The 16,227-nt window shown below is 41.0% G+C and overlaps 1 protein-coding gene across 1 annotated transcript; it reads left to right on the top strand.

Moving 5' to 3' along the window:
• The first annotated feature begins 1,161 nt into the window (after positions 1-1,161).
• LRIT1 (leucine rich repeat, Ig-like and transmembrane domains 1) lies at positions 1,162-11,699 on the top strand. The gene is made up of 4 exons (XM_074155037.1): positions 1,162-1,283; positions 3,824-4,290; positions 7,910-8,215; positions 10,717-11,699. Exons 1-4 carry the CDS (start codon positions 1,162-1,164, stop codon positions 11,697-11,699), a joined length of 1,878 nt encoding a protein of 625 aa, XP_074011138.1.
• Positions 11,700-16,227: the final 4,528 nt, after the last annotated feature.

Genomic DNA, 16,227 nt, shown 5'->3' with positions numbered 1-16,227 from the left:
AATGCAGTATGGCTGGGAAGTGGGGGAGTAGCAATCTGACCAGGTTGAAAGTAATCATCTATTAGTTTCTCCAAAGCTTTTTACTTTTAAAGGAGTGTTGCACATTTCTAATGTGAGGGATTTATATACCTTCACACTCAGCAGAAAATAATAGTCTATAAACAGGAGATGTCCTTGCTAGTATGAATAGAGTTCTGCTCCCTTCTCAAGTAGCAACTTCTGGAGCTTTATATTTGTGCATATTTGGGCTCTACTTTTCTCACATGTATTGTGTTCTTTGAACTCAGATGAAGACTGCTGAAAACATGGGTGGTCTGTGTCAGCTTTGCAATTATGGCTGCCTTTGCAATTGATGGGAAACAACTGTCTTCAAGGGGAGTGGACAAAAATAATTTGACACTTGCTCCTGGGCTGTCCTTAAGAAAGAGCTGAGCTTTTCTTAGCATTCCTGAAGCTGTCCCATGGCCCTGCATCAGGTGGCTTTCCTAAAAATGGTCCTTGGTCTGGGCTTTGCTGCATCAGCATGTCAGAGCACAGCACTCAGTCCTGCAGGTGTGTGCTAGCCCTAATATAAACTGAAATATGTGGATATTTACCAGCTTATTCATTGTTTGTTAATCAGGCATGTTGCCAACAGTTCAATAATTGCTTGATCAAACTAAGAGTTTTTAAAAGAAACCTTTTAATAGTATCACTATATATTTTTAGTATTCTTATATAGGAGGCTTATGTTCCATTAGCACAAGAAACTGTTTTTAAGTATTCCCAGTTCCCTGTGAAGAAGTAAATTATTGCTAATTCCTGGTCAGATAACAGTCATCTTGCCTGTGATGCAGATCCCCAAAAAGTATGTTTGCTTATTTCTTGTACAAGCGCCACAGACTGAACGAGGAAGGTGTTTTGATGGGGCTCCCTGAGGGAAGAATTGCTGTCAGTACGGTTCCAGGAAGCAATAAGCACCTTCATGAAAATAACTCAAGTCCCCATCCTTAATCCCTGCCTATCCTTTTTTATCTGATGGACTCAGCGAGGGCTGGAAGATCACAGTGCGGCTGAAAACGAAAGGGAGTTAACAAGATGTGACCAGTCAATGGATAAAACAATAGGCGAAACCCTCCACGTTGCTTACTGCCCAGGTGTCCTTCCCATGCACAGGTAGCCATGTGGATCTTGGTGAGTTTGCTCTGCTGCTTAACGCTCGGAGGGCTGCCACGGGCGGGCGGCTCGTGCCCATCGCAGTGTAGCTGCGCCTTCCACAGCCTCAGCGAAGGGACGAAAGCCAGGTATGCCGATATCATCCCCAGGGTGGTCGCCGCTCTTTCTCTGGGTGTCGGGGATTTTATCTCTTCTCCTCTGTAAGGATGCTCAGAGGAGAAAATATTGCATCCAGACTTCATGTCCATTATTTTTCCAGTTGCTTTGCGCTCTAGCTTTATTTGCAGAGGATTAGCTTCTGAAAACGCAGTAAGCTGATTTCAGAGAAAGCATTTGGGCATCTCCTCTGTGAGAACAGAAGTGACATAATTACTGCTGGTGCAGTGGCAAAAAGGGAATAAAATTTAAACAAAATTTTCTTTTTTTTTTTACCTTTATGCTGAAAATGCAAGTTTTAAAAGGCTTTATTCTGCTCTGCTGGTTTGTTTCTAACTAGATTTGGTTTATGTTGTGGTACCAAAAACTGCAATTCCATTTACTTAAAAAATCCTTCAGTTGGAGATTTTAGGCAAAGTGATAGACTCTAGGTGGGAATGAACCAAAAATATAGATAATAATAATAATAAAAATAAAATAAGATAATTGTCAGACTGGAAAATTTCAGTTAAAGAAGAAGACAAAATTTGAATGCAACGCCATTGTACAGACATCTCTCTGGAGGACTGTAATAAAAAAGGCTTTCTGAAGGGTAATCACAAAGTAATGATCTGACTTAATGAAATACAGGCTACATTTTTATAAGGTGTGGTTCACAGTAGAGGAGATTTTTAGTCAGAGATACAGTATTTGCAAAATCCTTTGGAAGAAATTTTTTTTAGACAAGACCACAGTACTGAAATGAATGGCTGTCCCCTATATTTTGGATCCCCATGAAATAGATCTACTTTCTTATCTCTTTTATGGTGCTATAGATTTCATACCAGAAACTTTCCCAGTAAGAAGTGTGGTAGAGATACAAGTAGTCTGCAATTGTTAAAAGGGAGTGCAATAGCGGGAGAGCCAAATATTGCTCCATAAATGTCTCAGTTCCCAGGGGAATTTTCTCTCAGTGACTGGAAAAAGCTGTAGTGTGTTTTGGTAAGATAAATAATAAAGCAAATATACATTAGTCCCATAAGGAGCATCTTGTCACCTTTTTTTTTTCTCCATTAGGATTCATATTTGTCACTAATAGAAAGAGATTATCCCATAGATTAAATGTTTAGTGCTCACTGACATAATTTAGGGACACTATGAGAAGCACGCTGTTTTAATGCCATAGTGTCTCTGTTATTAAACATTTTGTGTCATGCCTACACAAAAAAAATGTTTTATTGAAAGTGGATTTCTGGATTTTTCTTATTTGATAGATTTTTTCTCTTCCTTAAAATCTCAACTTTCAGCTGAGGGTGAGCAGGATTTAATGCCGCAATAAAAGTGCTGGATGAGAATAATGTACTATGCTTTGATTATAAATTAACAATTTAACTGTAGGCTCAAATAATGTTTAACTCTGGGAAACTTGTGTGAGCAGTTCAGCGATGTTATTTGTTTTTGTTGATAGTAGAGGAATAATTGCTTTCAGCCAAAACCAATCTGCTTTTGGCAGCTTTGTAATATTCTGTTTATCAGCCAGGCAGTGTGACAAGAAAATGTTACTTGACTGATCACGTTACATTTCGTGCGGTATCTTGTATAGCATGTGGAGTGGAACATGCCTATCTAACCTGTTACCTTTTGCAAGGTGGCTTTGTATTTTGTTAAGAACTTTCTCTCCTTGCTGATAGGCATATTAAAGTGCAGTCTGAGACACCTGTTTTGTCTCCCTTCACTCCTTATGGCTTTCTGCATCCCCACATCTTCACAGAGTCAAAGTCATAATTTTTTCTATGAAGGCTGTGAAAATGCTGCATAGAGTTTTCATGATTTGACCTCTAGAGATTAGAAATGGGAAGGAATGATTAAGACACATAAATCTGCCTTGCTTTTAGTATAGCATTTTCCAAAGAGTTACTTTTCTCACTTTCACTCTCATAAATGTACTTGCCTGCGGTGCAGTGACTGCTACCATCTGTACACACCTTCCAGATTTTTTCATAGTAAAGCAGAGCTTGTTGTGGTGTATTTCCAGTGAGTTGTTAGCTGACTTTCTTATCCTCATTTCACGAACCAAAGATCCTGTGCTGTATTTAGTCTATATTACTTCCTGCCATCCCACTTGAGTAAAGTTTCTTTTTGTATGCCTCTTATTGTTCAATTTATGGATCCTTTAGTTTTAACATGCACTAGAATCCTCTGTTGTGCTTGAATATTGTCACTGCTGTCTATCATAAATACTCTAAAAGAAATTGAAAGAAAAAAAAAGCAGGAGCACTGTATGGGCAAGATCAGACTCACACCACTCCAGGAGAGGCACAACACTGGAATCTCTGCAGTCAAAAGATACATATGAATTACTGCAAGTTGATGTAGTTACAGTGATAATGTAGAGATTGGCAGTAAGTAAGACATGACAAGAAGAAAGCTTGTGAAAAAAAGAAAAGCAGATTGAAATCTTGCATTAAAAGAAAGTTTCAAAACCTTTTCAAAGTACAAGAAAGTCACATCTGTGTTTGTGTTTCCCCACCAGGACAGTGTTGTGCAATGACCCGGAGATGACTCTCACTCCTGTGAACATCCCTGTAGATACGTCCAAGCTTCGGATAGAAAAGACAGCCATCCGCAGGGTGCCCGGAGAGGCTTTCCATGGGCTCCACAACCTGGAATACCTCTGGATGCCCTATAACTCCCTGGCCAGCCTCAGTGGGATCACCTTCAAGGGCCTTCGTCGCTTGCAGGAGCTGAGGCTGGATGGGAACGACTTAATATCATTCCCCTGGGAAACCCTGGCTGACATGCCACAGCTAAGGCTTCTGGATTTACACAACAATGAACTTACCTCAATCCCTCCAGATGCTGCTCGTTATGTCAAGAATATCACATACCTCGATCTGTCTAGCAATAAACTGATGACTCTTCCTCAGGCTCTTATTGCCACCTGGGCCAACCTCCAGGCCGTCCCTTACTTCCCCAACGATAACTCCAAGATCATCCTAGGTAAGAGAAGCGCCTGCCATTTTGCAGGGGGCACAAATGTCAAGAGCTCTGCATCTTATTGCAGCATTTTCACCCACTGTGGTTACCACAGCAAATACACTGCTATGTACAATTTAATAACCCATATAAAGTGTCCAAATTCATTTACATATTAACAAACTCACCTCAGGCTCCCCACACCCAGCTTATTACACCATAAACTTCATCACTTGCTTGATGAAGTTTAACATCATCTCTTTTAACATAAAACCAGTCACTCTTGCTCAAGCCCTTTTTAATTATTGATACTGCCATTTATGACAGAAATATAAATAAGGTTAGAGCTCCACATCATTCATGTGCTCTTTTCTAATAGCAGTTATTATGGGATCGATCCATTTTAAGCAGCATTAAATAAAAAGACGGATATTTATTAGGTCCAAATTAAAGAGGAATAAAGCTATCAGTGTAAAATCTAGGTCAGGACTGCCAGTTTGTGTCTTTCCAGAGCTTTGTTTATCTGTTCACCCAGAATTAAATCCTAGTCTCCCTGAAGTCACCAAGATAGGATAGCTTCAAGGGCAGCTATAAAGTTACAGCAATCCACTTTTTTTGTGACAATTCTGGGCTCCTCAGAAGTATGGCTTTTGGACAATTGTCCATTTTGGTGTCAGAAGGCATATTACAGATGACTGTCTCGAATCCTCTCAGTTGCAGTATCCCCAGATGAGGGTTCGAGCACATTTCCTAGTTCAGGGGATTACTACTCAGCCTTTTAGCCATCGCGCACTGGTTCAAATCCACGGCAGGTTGATGATGGTACAGAGTTGTTGCCATCTGCTGTCTTCACTTGCTGTGAGCTGACCCAGCTCCACCGACTGTGTTTGATCTGCGGGGTGTGCGCGTCTGTGTGTACTGCCTCAACAGCCACGGATGTGAGTTCAGGCACTCACTGATAATCTCATCAGAGATGTTGCAGGTTTTCTCTCACTCTGGAAAGTACCCACTGCTCTTTGTTCTCTGGAAAAATTTAGGGTGATAAAGTTTTTAAAACCAGATTGAAAGAGACACAAGACTTTAAAAAGATTCAAATTGCCACCTACAAAGCTTTTAGTGTCCTTAGCAGATAAGGTTTCATTAGCATCAGGAAAGGAGCAGGTGTTTCGTCATCTTATTTTTCCAGAGGTGGTATCAAGTTCTTTAAGCCAAAGCTGGCTCTTTGGGATTGCCCATTTCATTTGTGGCATGACAAGACACTACCTAGATCATACTCTTTTCTTTATTTAATTTTTAGAGTCAAGTTACATGTAAAAATGTTATTCCATTCAATATAGATTAGGAGAGTATTTTGTGGAGAAGAACAAATCATGCCTTGATGCTTGTGGCCAACCTGAGTGTTTATGTAGCCAGCTGCGCACAGGTTGCTTGTGCCAGGATCCTAAAAAATTAATGTAAGCAAATGAGTATAATCCTAAGATTAATACAGTAATGTATAGACACTTCAGCTCCTAGATCCTGTCCTGCTGACACCCATAGGGACCAGGTATATGAAACACATGTCCCTTGCAGGAGCAGAATGGGAGAACACAGCTGCACATTTCTGTTTCACTCTGCCCATGACTGTTTCTCATGGAGGTATAAAAAAAAATCCATGAATAATAAAGAAACAACCCAGTCCCCTCTTTTGTCTACAGTGCATCATTGTGACTCCTTTTCAGAGACCGTGCTTGTAGACTACTTCAAGAAGAAGTACTTCCAGCAGTAGCTTGCTGGTCGATAGTCTGTGCCAGGGCTGTAAGCTTTTGCACATGAGGATTGCCCACGTGAGCCCACAACACTGTGCCGTGCAGGGCAGGAAAGGGCTCACTGGGACTTTGGGGGTGCCATGACATCACTTGGGGCTGGGGCACCTGTCAGGGAATCTGGAATAAATTCTTATCTAGTGCATGAAATCAGAAGTAAGCTGCTAGCAAAAGTGCCATAAAACAGCAAAGCTAAGCTCTGAACTTTCATTCTTTATAGTCCCCTTAACTTTAATGCATTAATTGATAAGAAATGCTTTCCCACCAAAGTCCACCACTTTCAGACCCCTTCCAAGACTGGTTAGGATGGTATGCAATGATATCAGCAAGAGATTTTTCAGCAGCCTTTAAAACAGTTTATTTGAGATCTCAGGGGCTTTTAATTGACCCTGTGTTTCTGTTCACTCTAGCAAATTCAAGCAGCTCCTTGACAGTTATGGAGCCTTGTGGTGCACCCTCTCTGCTTGTGTCAAAACTTGTTCTTGCTGGAAAGCTGCTGCTTGCATGACTGCTGCTGCAGTGTGCCAGCGGCCAGGAAGAGTGGGCACCGTAGGGTGGGCAGCTGTTGTTTCCTCCTGCTAGGAGTTGAGGGAGTATCAGTACTCTCTACTTTCAGGCAGATTCTAGCCCCGAGCCATGTTCTCGTGGAAAACAGGAGGTGAAGCCCCCTTGGAGGGAGCAGAGCTCACTCATGTGGCAGGCAGGAGGCATGGAACACTGTGCTCCTGCCTTAGGCTTTAAGTACATTCCAGGGGTTAGGTGGTATAAATATCCCCAGTGCCAATTCTGCTAGCTGAAGTTGTTAGAGAGACCATAAACCGTCCACAGGACAGGTGAATGGGAATATCTGTAAGAAGGATGACACAGATTTAATCAAAATGCAGTAACTTCTGTTCCTGCATTGCCCTAGTTTCTATTTTGCTTTTTCAGTACCATTTCACAGGTCTATTTTTAATAGAGTAATGTCTCATTTTTTCAGAATTTGAATTCAATGAGCACACACTGTGATAGCAGAAAAAAGAAAAAGAGAAACATTCTGGGACTCTGAAACAGGAGTGCATTCTTCAATATACCCATTTCTGTGTGTATATTCTTAATGTAATTATTGTCTATTTGTGTTGTTTTATATACCATAACATGTATATTCTTCAGTTTACTTCTTAAAACAGTTCTTTCATCTTATCCAGTGTAAATTAGCATTTAGGAGAAACAACTGATTACTAAAATAATGGAAAAAACCCCTTAGAATAATAAGGCTGAAAGAGAACTCTTACAGTCAGGTAGGATCACCTACACCTATTGCAGTCTTGACAGTTGGCCTGATAATCTGTCTAGTATTTTAATAACCTCCAGTGAGAAGAATTTCCTTGCCTAAGGAAGAGACTGCATAGTCTCTTCACACCAAAAAATTCCACACCCCAAAAGAAACCAACCTTCTCCTATGGCTACTTGTTTTTTCCATCCTGGAACCAAATGTGTTTATAATAACTACTTGTTCTGCTTCTTTACATGCATAAATAGTGATGTTTTCATTATATGAATAATCCTGCTTTGAATTTAAAGAATATGATTTCAGTTCCAGATTTTGAGATACCTTAGCAAACCATATTTATTCCCTTCTGCTAACTGGCAACTATGGGATCTGTCAAGCTCAGTCAACAGCAGCAAGGGGCTGTTGGGACAACACCACCCCCCGCATACCCCTGCATATGCACAGGCAATCCTTGCCGGGCAGATTAAGAGCCTATCACAGTTTGTCCTGCTGAAAAAGACAAACAAAAGTGGCAGAAACAGAAGGTGCTGTTGGAGTGACTTAGTGCTCTGATTTATTTTGACAGGCTTGCAAGACAATCCTTGGGTATGTGACTGCAGTCTGTATGAAATGGTTCATTTCCTAAATTTCCAGTCTCCTAACATAGCATTCATTGAGCCCAGGCTGAAGTGCTTCACCCCCCGGAGCCTTGCGGGAGTCTTCTTCAGCCAAGTCGAGCTAAGGAAGTGTCAAAGCCCTGTTGTTCATACGTCCGTAGCCAAAGTAAAGACCATCCTTGGCAGCACTGTGCTGCTGCGATGTGGGACAACGGGGGTGCCCATTCCTGAGCTCAGCTGGAGAAGAGCTGACGGTGCTCAACTGAATGGCACAGGTGGGTTTGGTTTAAGCTTTTCTTGTGCAGAGGGAATGAATGAAGGAGACCTGCACCTTTATTTTCTACAGACTGTACAGCAAATGGAAGCTTCTATGTCAATAGATCCTTCCCACTGATAAAAGATCCAAAAAAAGAAAGTGGTGCAAAATTAAGATTCACTCTAATCCACAATAACGGTGTGTGTAATTCACTATAGCATTGTGATTTTCTGTAGACTATAAAATTATTTACATGTTGATGTAAATATCATCAGATAAATGTATACTATCATGTGTAAAAAGCTGGTTTTGTTTTGTTTCATAACAATTGTGGTGGTGGTGAGATGAGTGAAGCGGTTTTCTACAAATCTGTTAGAGCTGAAGAAATGAAATATGTCCAGCTGTAGCAAGAGCCTGGTTATTTAGTTATTCATCACTGAAAAGGCTTCCCACTGAATTATTTTATGGGTCTCTGAGAGTAACGATAAGCTACTATTAATCAGTTAGTAAACATGTCTGGCAGAGAGATGTCTGACATGAATTCCACTGGTATTCAAATCTGCTGTGGCAAAGAAAGAAAAGATTGAAAGCATGCAATATTACTGATATATTAAAAGAGAAAAGAGCCACTGAAGTGCTGAAGGATACAATACTTCAGTGACAATGCTTCTAAGAACTAACTAATTTCTGAAGGTTCATTTCTGACAAGATTTCTTGGGGAGAATGCTCTGTGGGAGAAACGCTGACCAGGTTCCTCTTCTGTGCTCACCCCTCTTGTGGGGGAAGCCTTCAACTGCTGTCCTTTGATGGATCATGTTTTCATTCTGATTCACAAGAATGATTGGACTCAAAATTGCCATGTTGGCCCTTTAACATTTTGGGAATTTAGGGAAGAAACTTTTGCTGCACTTGAGGCAGTCATCCTTAGCTTTTTGCCCTGGAGGATTTAGATCAGAACCTGAACCTTCATCCCTCCAGCCTCCTCTAATGCTACTGTCTCCCAGGCCTGGCCCTGACATAGAGGGTCTAAACTCAGCAGAGAAATCACTAAGTACAGGGTCTGATCTTCAAAGGATTACTGGGCTCCTCAGTGCATAGAAACAGGGGAGAGAGCATTTTTCTTTCACAGCAACAGAACCACTTGTAATAAATATCTTTTTTTGGGGATCTGCACAAGTCATTGCTCTGTTGTGCATGGTGTGCAGGATGTAGCAGAGCTGCTCCTTATAATCATGATGTCTACCCATTGCGCTGCAAACATCCCTCCTACACTTGAAAAAGAACCACAACAAAAAGTAAAACAGAGAATGCTTTCCTGAAAGCGTATGTTGCATTTACTTTGAGCTGCAACTGAGAATGATGTATTTTGTGCCCCGTTAAATCAGACTTTAGCACCTTTCAATAAAAAGTTGGCTGAAAATATACATTATTTCTCAGCAATGGCAGCTTCTCTGCCAATGCTATAATATTACTGTTTGAAATGTTTGAAATTGAAAGGAGTGAGAAACAACCTACAGTCTGTATGCATGGGGAAGTGCCACAGGAAGACCGGTAGCTTTATGTTTTTTAATATATACTCATTCAGTAAATAATTAAACTGACAAAGTAACTTCTGCTGCCATTGTATTTCACTACCTTTAAAACGTGCTCTGGTTGCCAAGGCTGGATTCTGACCCCATGAGGGCTTGGGAGAAGTTTGCATCCTGTCTTACCTTTGCCTTTCAGACACCTCCCTGGTTTACCTTTAAAATGGGAGAGGGCAGAGGTAGTACATGCTCATCCTAAGGAGGCTGGTAAAACAATGAAGAAGGTGCTTTACCCTTCTGGATGGTCTCAGCTCTTGTTTTCTGCACAAACAGAAAAAAGAAAAAAAAAAAAAAAGAAGCTAGTTTTAGCCTCCTGGTAAACCAACTGAGAAAATCAACACACAGCTGTGTCCATATCGTTCAGTGCTAAGTGATCAGAACTTCCCTGTGGTTGGCTCAATATAAAAACCAGCACTAATTTAGCAGTAAAAGGGATATTATTTTTCAGCTATTTTTCTCCATACCCTCTAGACTAGTCCATATATGGTTTTTAGAAGAAAATCTCTGCTGTTTGTATTTTCTGTTACTCAGAGGACCACATATAATGTTCAACTAGGTCGTGTTACTGCCTACTCCTTCCACTCTTTTAAGTATTTTACCTACACAAGAGCTTTTAAGCTTTTTGTTTTTTTTTTTTAATGGAAGAACCTTTCCTGTTTTGTTTTCAAACTGTATGTGAATTGAGAGGAAATAGCATCAAAAATGTCACATATATTCAGTCTGAAGCAGTGTAAATCTCAGCATAACCTAAGTTTAGCATTCGTGTCCTTTTCTTGGATTTACTTTGATTTTGTAATGTCCTCGGTGACAAAAAGAAATTATGTCTACTGTGTTGAGCAGACATTTGGCTGATTTAATCTTAATATATTTACAAAACATGTTCTTAATTCTATTTATTATTGACTATTTATTTTACATTTTTCCTTTCTTGCAGTTCACCAAGAGATTTCCAGTGATGGGATGAGCTGGTCTATTCTGGGCCTGCCTGTAGTCTCTTATCTTGACTCTGGAGAGTACATCTGTAAGGCAAAGAATTTTCTGGGGGCAACAGAGGCGTTCATATCTCTCATCATCACGGACTCTGAAAGCACGGATGACCCCAACACTAACGCCAAAGGTGCATGGAGCGGGAAGGCAAGCGGGATGGAGGCAGCTGCCTACAATGACAAGCTAGTGGCAAGGTACGTTATCACCACCTCCACCATGCCTACCCTGGGGGCTGGAGTGGGCACTGGAGAGGGCCTCCTCCCAGATGTGGCCCAAGATAGCAACCCCAGAAACCTGCTGGTGAGCCCGCCTACTGCTCAGCAGGAGCCGGAGCGAATTGTGAGGTCCGTCAGGGTGATAGGAGACAGCGATCAGAGTATCACCTTGGCCTGGAAGGCGCCTCTGGCAAAGAACACGACAGTGTTCAGTGTCCTCTATGCCATCTTTGGAGAGAGAGACATGCGGCGGATCAACGTGGAGCCAGGGAAGACCAAGGTCACCGTTTATGGGCTGCTGCCAAAGACCAAATACATTGTGTGTGTCTGTGTGAAAGGGCTGATCCCCAGGAAGGAGCAATGCATCATATTTTCCACTGATGAAGTTGTCAGTGCAGGAGGCACCCAGAAGCTCATCAATGTGGTTGTCATCAGTGTGGCCTGTGTCATTGCTGTTCCTCTAACACTGGTGGTCTGCTGCGGAGCGCTGAAAAGGCGCTGCAAAAAATGCTTTGTGCGGAAACCCAAGGAAATTCAGGAGTCCTATGTCACCTTTGAAAGCCTGTCTCCTGGGGCCAAGGCGAAAGGTGTGGAAGGAGAATACTTGACTAGACATACCCCTGATGAGTCGAACAGGCTGCTGTCTGCCCGATCCAGCGTGGACTCAGAAGCAATACCAAAGATAGAGGGGCAACCTAACGAATACTTTTGCTGATAGTAACCAGGCTGATTGTCAGCTCGTGAGGTGGAAAGCACGTGGCTGTATGTACAGCTCACTGCTCCAGCACTGTAGGCCACCCTGTCAATGCTGCTGTCTCCAACATGTCCTGGAGAAGGATGCAAGAGGGTAAATGGTGCCCAAACTTTACAGAAACATGTTGCTCATCCCACATGGGGTTTGCTGTTTTGTACCCAGTCAAAAGCTCCTATGATAATTGCCTCGTTCTCGTGGACCACTTTTATTTTCGTAAAATGAAGCATACACACTGAGTGTGAGGACATTAAGCAACATTTCTGAGCATGCTCTGCTTGGTGTTATTTAGTATCTGCTCTGTAACATGCTAAGTATTTTATTCTCAGCTCTTTTGATGTTCTTTTGGTTGACAAACAGGGGAGTGTTTAGTAATTTTAATATAAATATCTATAAAGGTGAAGATTGAAAGTCTCACCTCTCACATCTCCCATGTTTGCATGAAACATGCAGCTTGATACTTAATAGATCACTAAAATTCGATGTACAGCAACCCTTTCTAGTATGTCCAACATAATAAGAGCTCTATGCTCTGAATTCAGAGAAATGTGCAAAGGAAACAGAAATCAAGAGACAAACCCAATCCACTCCTAAAAATACATAATAGAGAACATTTTGTGATTGCATTTTGGCCCTGAACACTATTCTTAAGATTTTCTTGAAACAACAGTACCACGCAGGTCTTTCAGTATCAGGCCTAGCTGACATTTTCTAGCTGTATTGTAATTAGTAGAGTATGTTTTAGATCAGCTGTGCTAGTTAAAAATCATATAATATCCCACTCTGCAAATTGTGTGTGGTGTTGTAGTGCTTTGTAATCATACTGAAAAACCTACATTAGACAGTTCTGAAAAAATCTCTCAGAACAGCCCAGTCATTGCAGCCAGCTCTCCTGACAAAACTGGTGGTGAACACCAGAGGGCTGAGCCACACACTTGTGGTCTGGTCATGAAAATACCTTGCTCCATGCAGAGCAGGGGTATGTGATATGGTGGTAGATCCCTGTCCAGGCACACATCAGCCATACCATGGCATCAGTGGTGGCAGAGGCTCAGTGCGGACTTTCGGGTTTCAAACATTTACAAGTTTAAGAACCCTGAAAAAACCCTAATATTCATCAAAATGTACTTTCATATCCAGGGTGAGCTAATCAAGTCCTGCAGCTCCCCTGGAATTTGGAGCTGAGTGCTTATCACAAAGCAATTCCCAGCTGTATAATTTTCCACTCCAGTCCCTCATGTAGTAATACTGTATATAATGTTTTTCTCTTTGTAATAAATACTCTTCATGAAGAAAATTATATAGGTTCTGCCAAATGTTGAATGGGAGGGTTCCAGCCAAGTTGAAATGATAACTGATAAACCTTGCTGAATTGTTTTGAAACACGTATTTCTAAATGTATTGGAAGGATCTCTACTCGCATTCTGGACATATACATACATGTGGGTTAGCAAAATTCTCTGGTTGGAATGGAGACTTGTATGGATTTTGCAAGTCTTCCTTCTACAGAAGGTTTCAGTTATGTCAGATTACTTGGCCTGATGGAAAAAGCAAGTCATTTGATCTCAACATAAATACTATCAACAGGGTATACATTATAATAGTTTCTGATAGGACTCCCTGTATTCCTTACCTTAATGATAAAGAGTATTGGGAGAATTTGTCAATCCTTGTATAAAAGAATGCATGCTACTTCTATCACTGGACTGCATAGATTTTTAGGTTTACAAATAACATTTTGCAAAATTATGTATTTTAATACAAAGAATTAATTGATGAAATATGTGGTATGTAATAGATCTATTACTTATTTATACAGTTGCATTTCCCAGGATGATTTTTAGAGTCTCTCTCCAAGGTAGAACAAAAATAGTCTTCCAATATGGGATGAATTACAGAGATTGCTGTATTATTGAGCCTGATTCCTGCCCACATCTGCAGCAGTATCACTGCGCTGTGCAGAAATGACACGGCCCTGGATGGATAAGCTAGCCCTGAAGAATCAAGGCTCCCCTGCAGTGAACAGAGTGGACCAACTGCCTAAGAACTTTCCTGTAAGTCCGGTTTTCAGGAGCTGACTGGGAAGGAGAAGTATTTACTCTTTGGCTGCCACATTCAGCCCTGGCGAGGAGCAGCTCTCGCCTGCTCCATTAGTGCATGCTCTGGCCCATGGGCTGTGAGTTGGCAATGGCAAAGGCAGCGGCTGGGCCTGTGCTGTCGCTCTGTGCTTGTGGGGAGGATAGGATGGAGAGGCCATACTGTGACATTCACTATGGATGTGTTGAGTTTTACGGGCTCTACTGGACATTTTTTGCACTTTGAATAAATAGCAATCCCAAGTAGAACAAACACGATTTTTCTTTTCTGTTTCCTGTAGCTGTTCTCACTGTCTCATAGGTGAGACATCACCATTTAGCATCTCAACAGCTGCTGCTCCAAAACCAAGCCTCTCTCTCTACTGCACTGGTGGTTCACACAAAATAGGCAATAGATAGAAACATATATAAGCTCTGTGTCATCTGGTTTTGGTCAGAAGACAAACCCTGTACTTGCTAAGCTGCTGGTGAAATTTCAAACCATTAAACTGATTTTCTTCTGAATGTGACTTTCAAGTCTCTGGGTCAGATTTTTCAGTGGTATGAGGCACGTAAATAAGCAGATAAATACCTCGCTGGATTTTTGTTGTTGTTGTTTTAACCGAAGGGGTGTTAGACACCTAGTTTCAGCAGGGTTAACTCAGGCAGACTCTGGTCATAAGATATGTGAATGGAGCTGGCTCAGAGTTCAGGCAGGGAGAATATTTATCCGTGGAACCAATTTCTTACTTGGTTAAAGTCAGACCTTGGACAAACATGGGGTGTAGGAAATGAAATCAAAACCTGAATAGCTTTTGGAATTACTGCATTAGTAGCGTTTTAAGTTTGGGTTTTTGTTTTTTTTTTTGACACTTTGTAATGTTCAGTTTTCTTTTTCCCTGGAAAATGTTTCCACTGTTACTCATCACTTTGTGTCAGGTTTCGACTAATCTGTTGCTTTTTGGGGTCTATTTCAAATATTTCGGCACTGTCAAACAATGTATTTTGCAATCTCTTGGAGTACAATGCTCCCTACTTTTACTATTAAACCATTTGAAAATTCATTCTCGGATGGGTGTTGGACCACTTCAGGAATACTTAGGAATAAAGTAACTTCCCACCTGCTTTATGCAGGAGGTTGAGGGCAGTGGCCTGGGCTGAGTGCTTTGGAGAGCAGTATGAGCCACTCCTCAACGGGCACATCATGAGATATATAACAAAGTCAAACTCCCCCTTCCACAGCAGCTTTTTATACTTATTTTGGAAATCAGATTAGTGTAAAATTGAAAAATTAAGTATGACTTTCAAAAAGAAAGTAATAGCGTTTTTAAAATCAATCCAGATAGCTCTGAACTGCACTGAAAAATTGTTATTATTTCTTTTTCTTACAAGGATCTGGTGAAAAGCAGCTATCAAAATGAAGGAACTGAGCAGAATATAAATGAAATAATGTGCCCAAAGTAATTAAAAGGGAGTGCTGCAAGTAGTTGAAGTTCAAGAAGAAATGTAAAAAAACATGTTGAAGCTTTGAAACATGTTTTTTCAAACATCTTAAAAAGTGTACAACTCTGGTGAGTAGATCCAGACAAAGGCTAATACTGACTCTGCAATAGTTTTAATGCCACATATGTATAAAAATTCCACAAATGCAAAATAATGTTCAGGCTGACAAACACCTTATTTCCACAATGTGGAAATCAAACATGTTGGAAGACTATAATTGTGTTGTGTGGTCACTTTCACATTTATTTCTGTGTGTCCAGAAAGAATAGATTAAAACATCTTTAAATGATTAAAAAGTTTAGGACACAAAAATGTGCATGTGCGTATATATGAATTGTGGAAAAAACCAGAAGAATACAAAAACATCAAGGACAGTAAAACATTTTTCAAGATCTTTTCAAATGTGAATAGGCATTGAAGAATGACTTTGATAGCAGCCTCTTCAGGAGCTCTTTAACCTTTAGATTTTATTTTACTATTGGAATACTTTCAAAGTCCTTCAATGCCAGAGTGTTCTGGGAAATGTCTGAAAAGTTTCAGGATGTATTTAATCAACGCTCAGTGCTACAGTACTGTGCCTTAGTGGGAACTTCTCCAGCTTTAAAGTCCATGAATAGAATTCTTGCCCAAAACAGAGCAAAAGAATTAGCCCCCACTTTACTTTCCTATTACTCAGAATTAAAAAGAAATAATTTAGCAATTGCCAGTAAAGCTTCAAGCTGATGAGGAATAAGCGTGTACACCCCAGAGGACAGGACCAGGAGCTTCTCAGAGGCGGCAGCGAGTCTTGGAGCGGTGCCCATGTTTCCTGAGGGCTGGGGCTGCTGGAGGTGACATGGGGCTGCTGCAGTCACACCCCGGTGGAGCACGTTGGTCCTTGGCCCCTGGTTTCGGTGTGGGAGGCAGACTCTGCT

The sequence above is a fragment of the Numenius arquata genome, chromosome 10 (assembly GCF_964106895.1).
Source record: "Numenius arquata chromosome 10, bNumArq3.hap1.1, whole genome shotgun sequence".
In the NCBI taxonomy this organism is placed as follows: Eukaryota; Metazoa; Chordata; class Aves; order Charadriiformes; family Scolopacidae; genus Numenius; species Numenius arquata.
The sequence above is the reverse complement of the archived record's forward strand: the minus strand, read 5'-3'. Positions and strand labels throughout refer to the sequence as shown.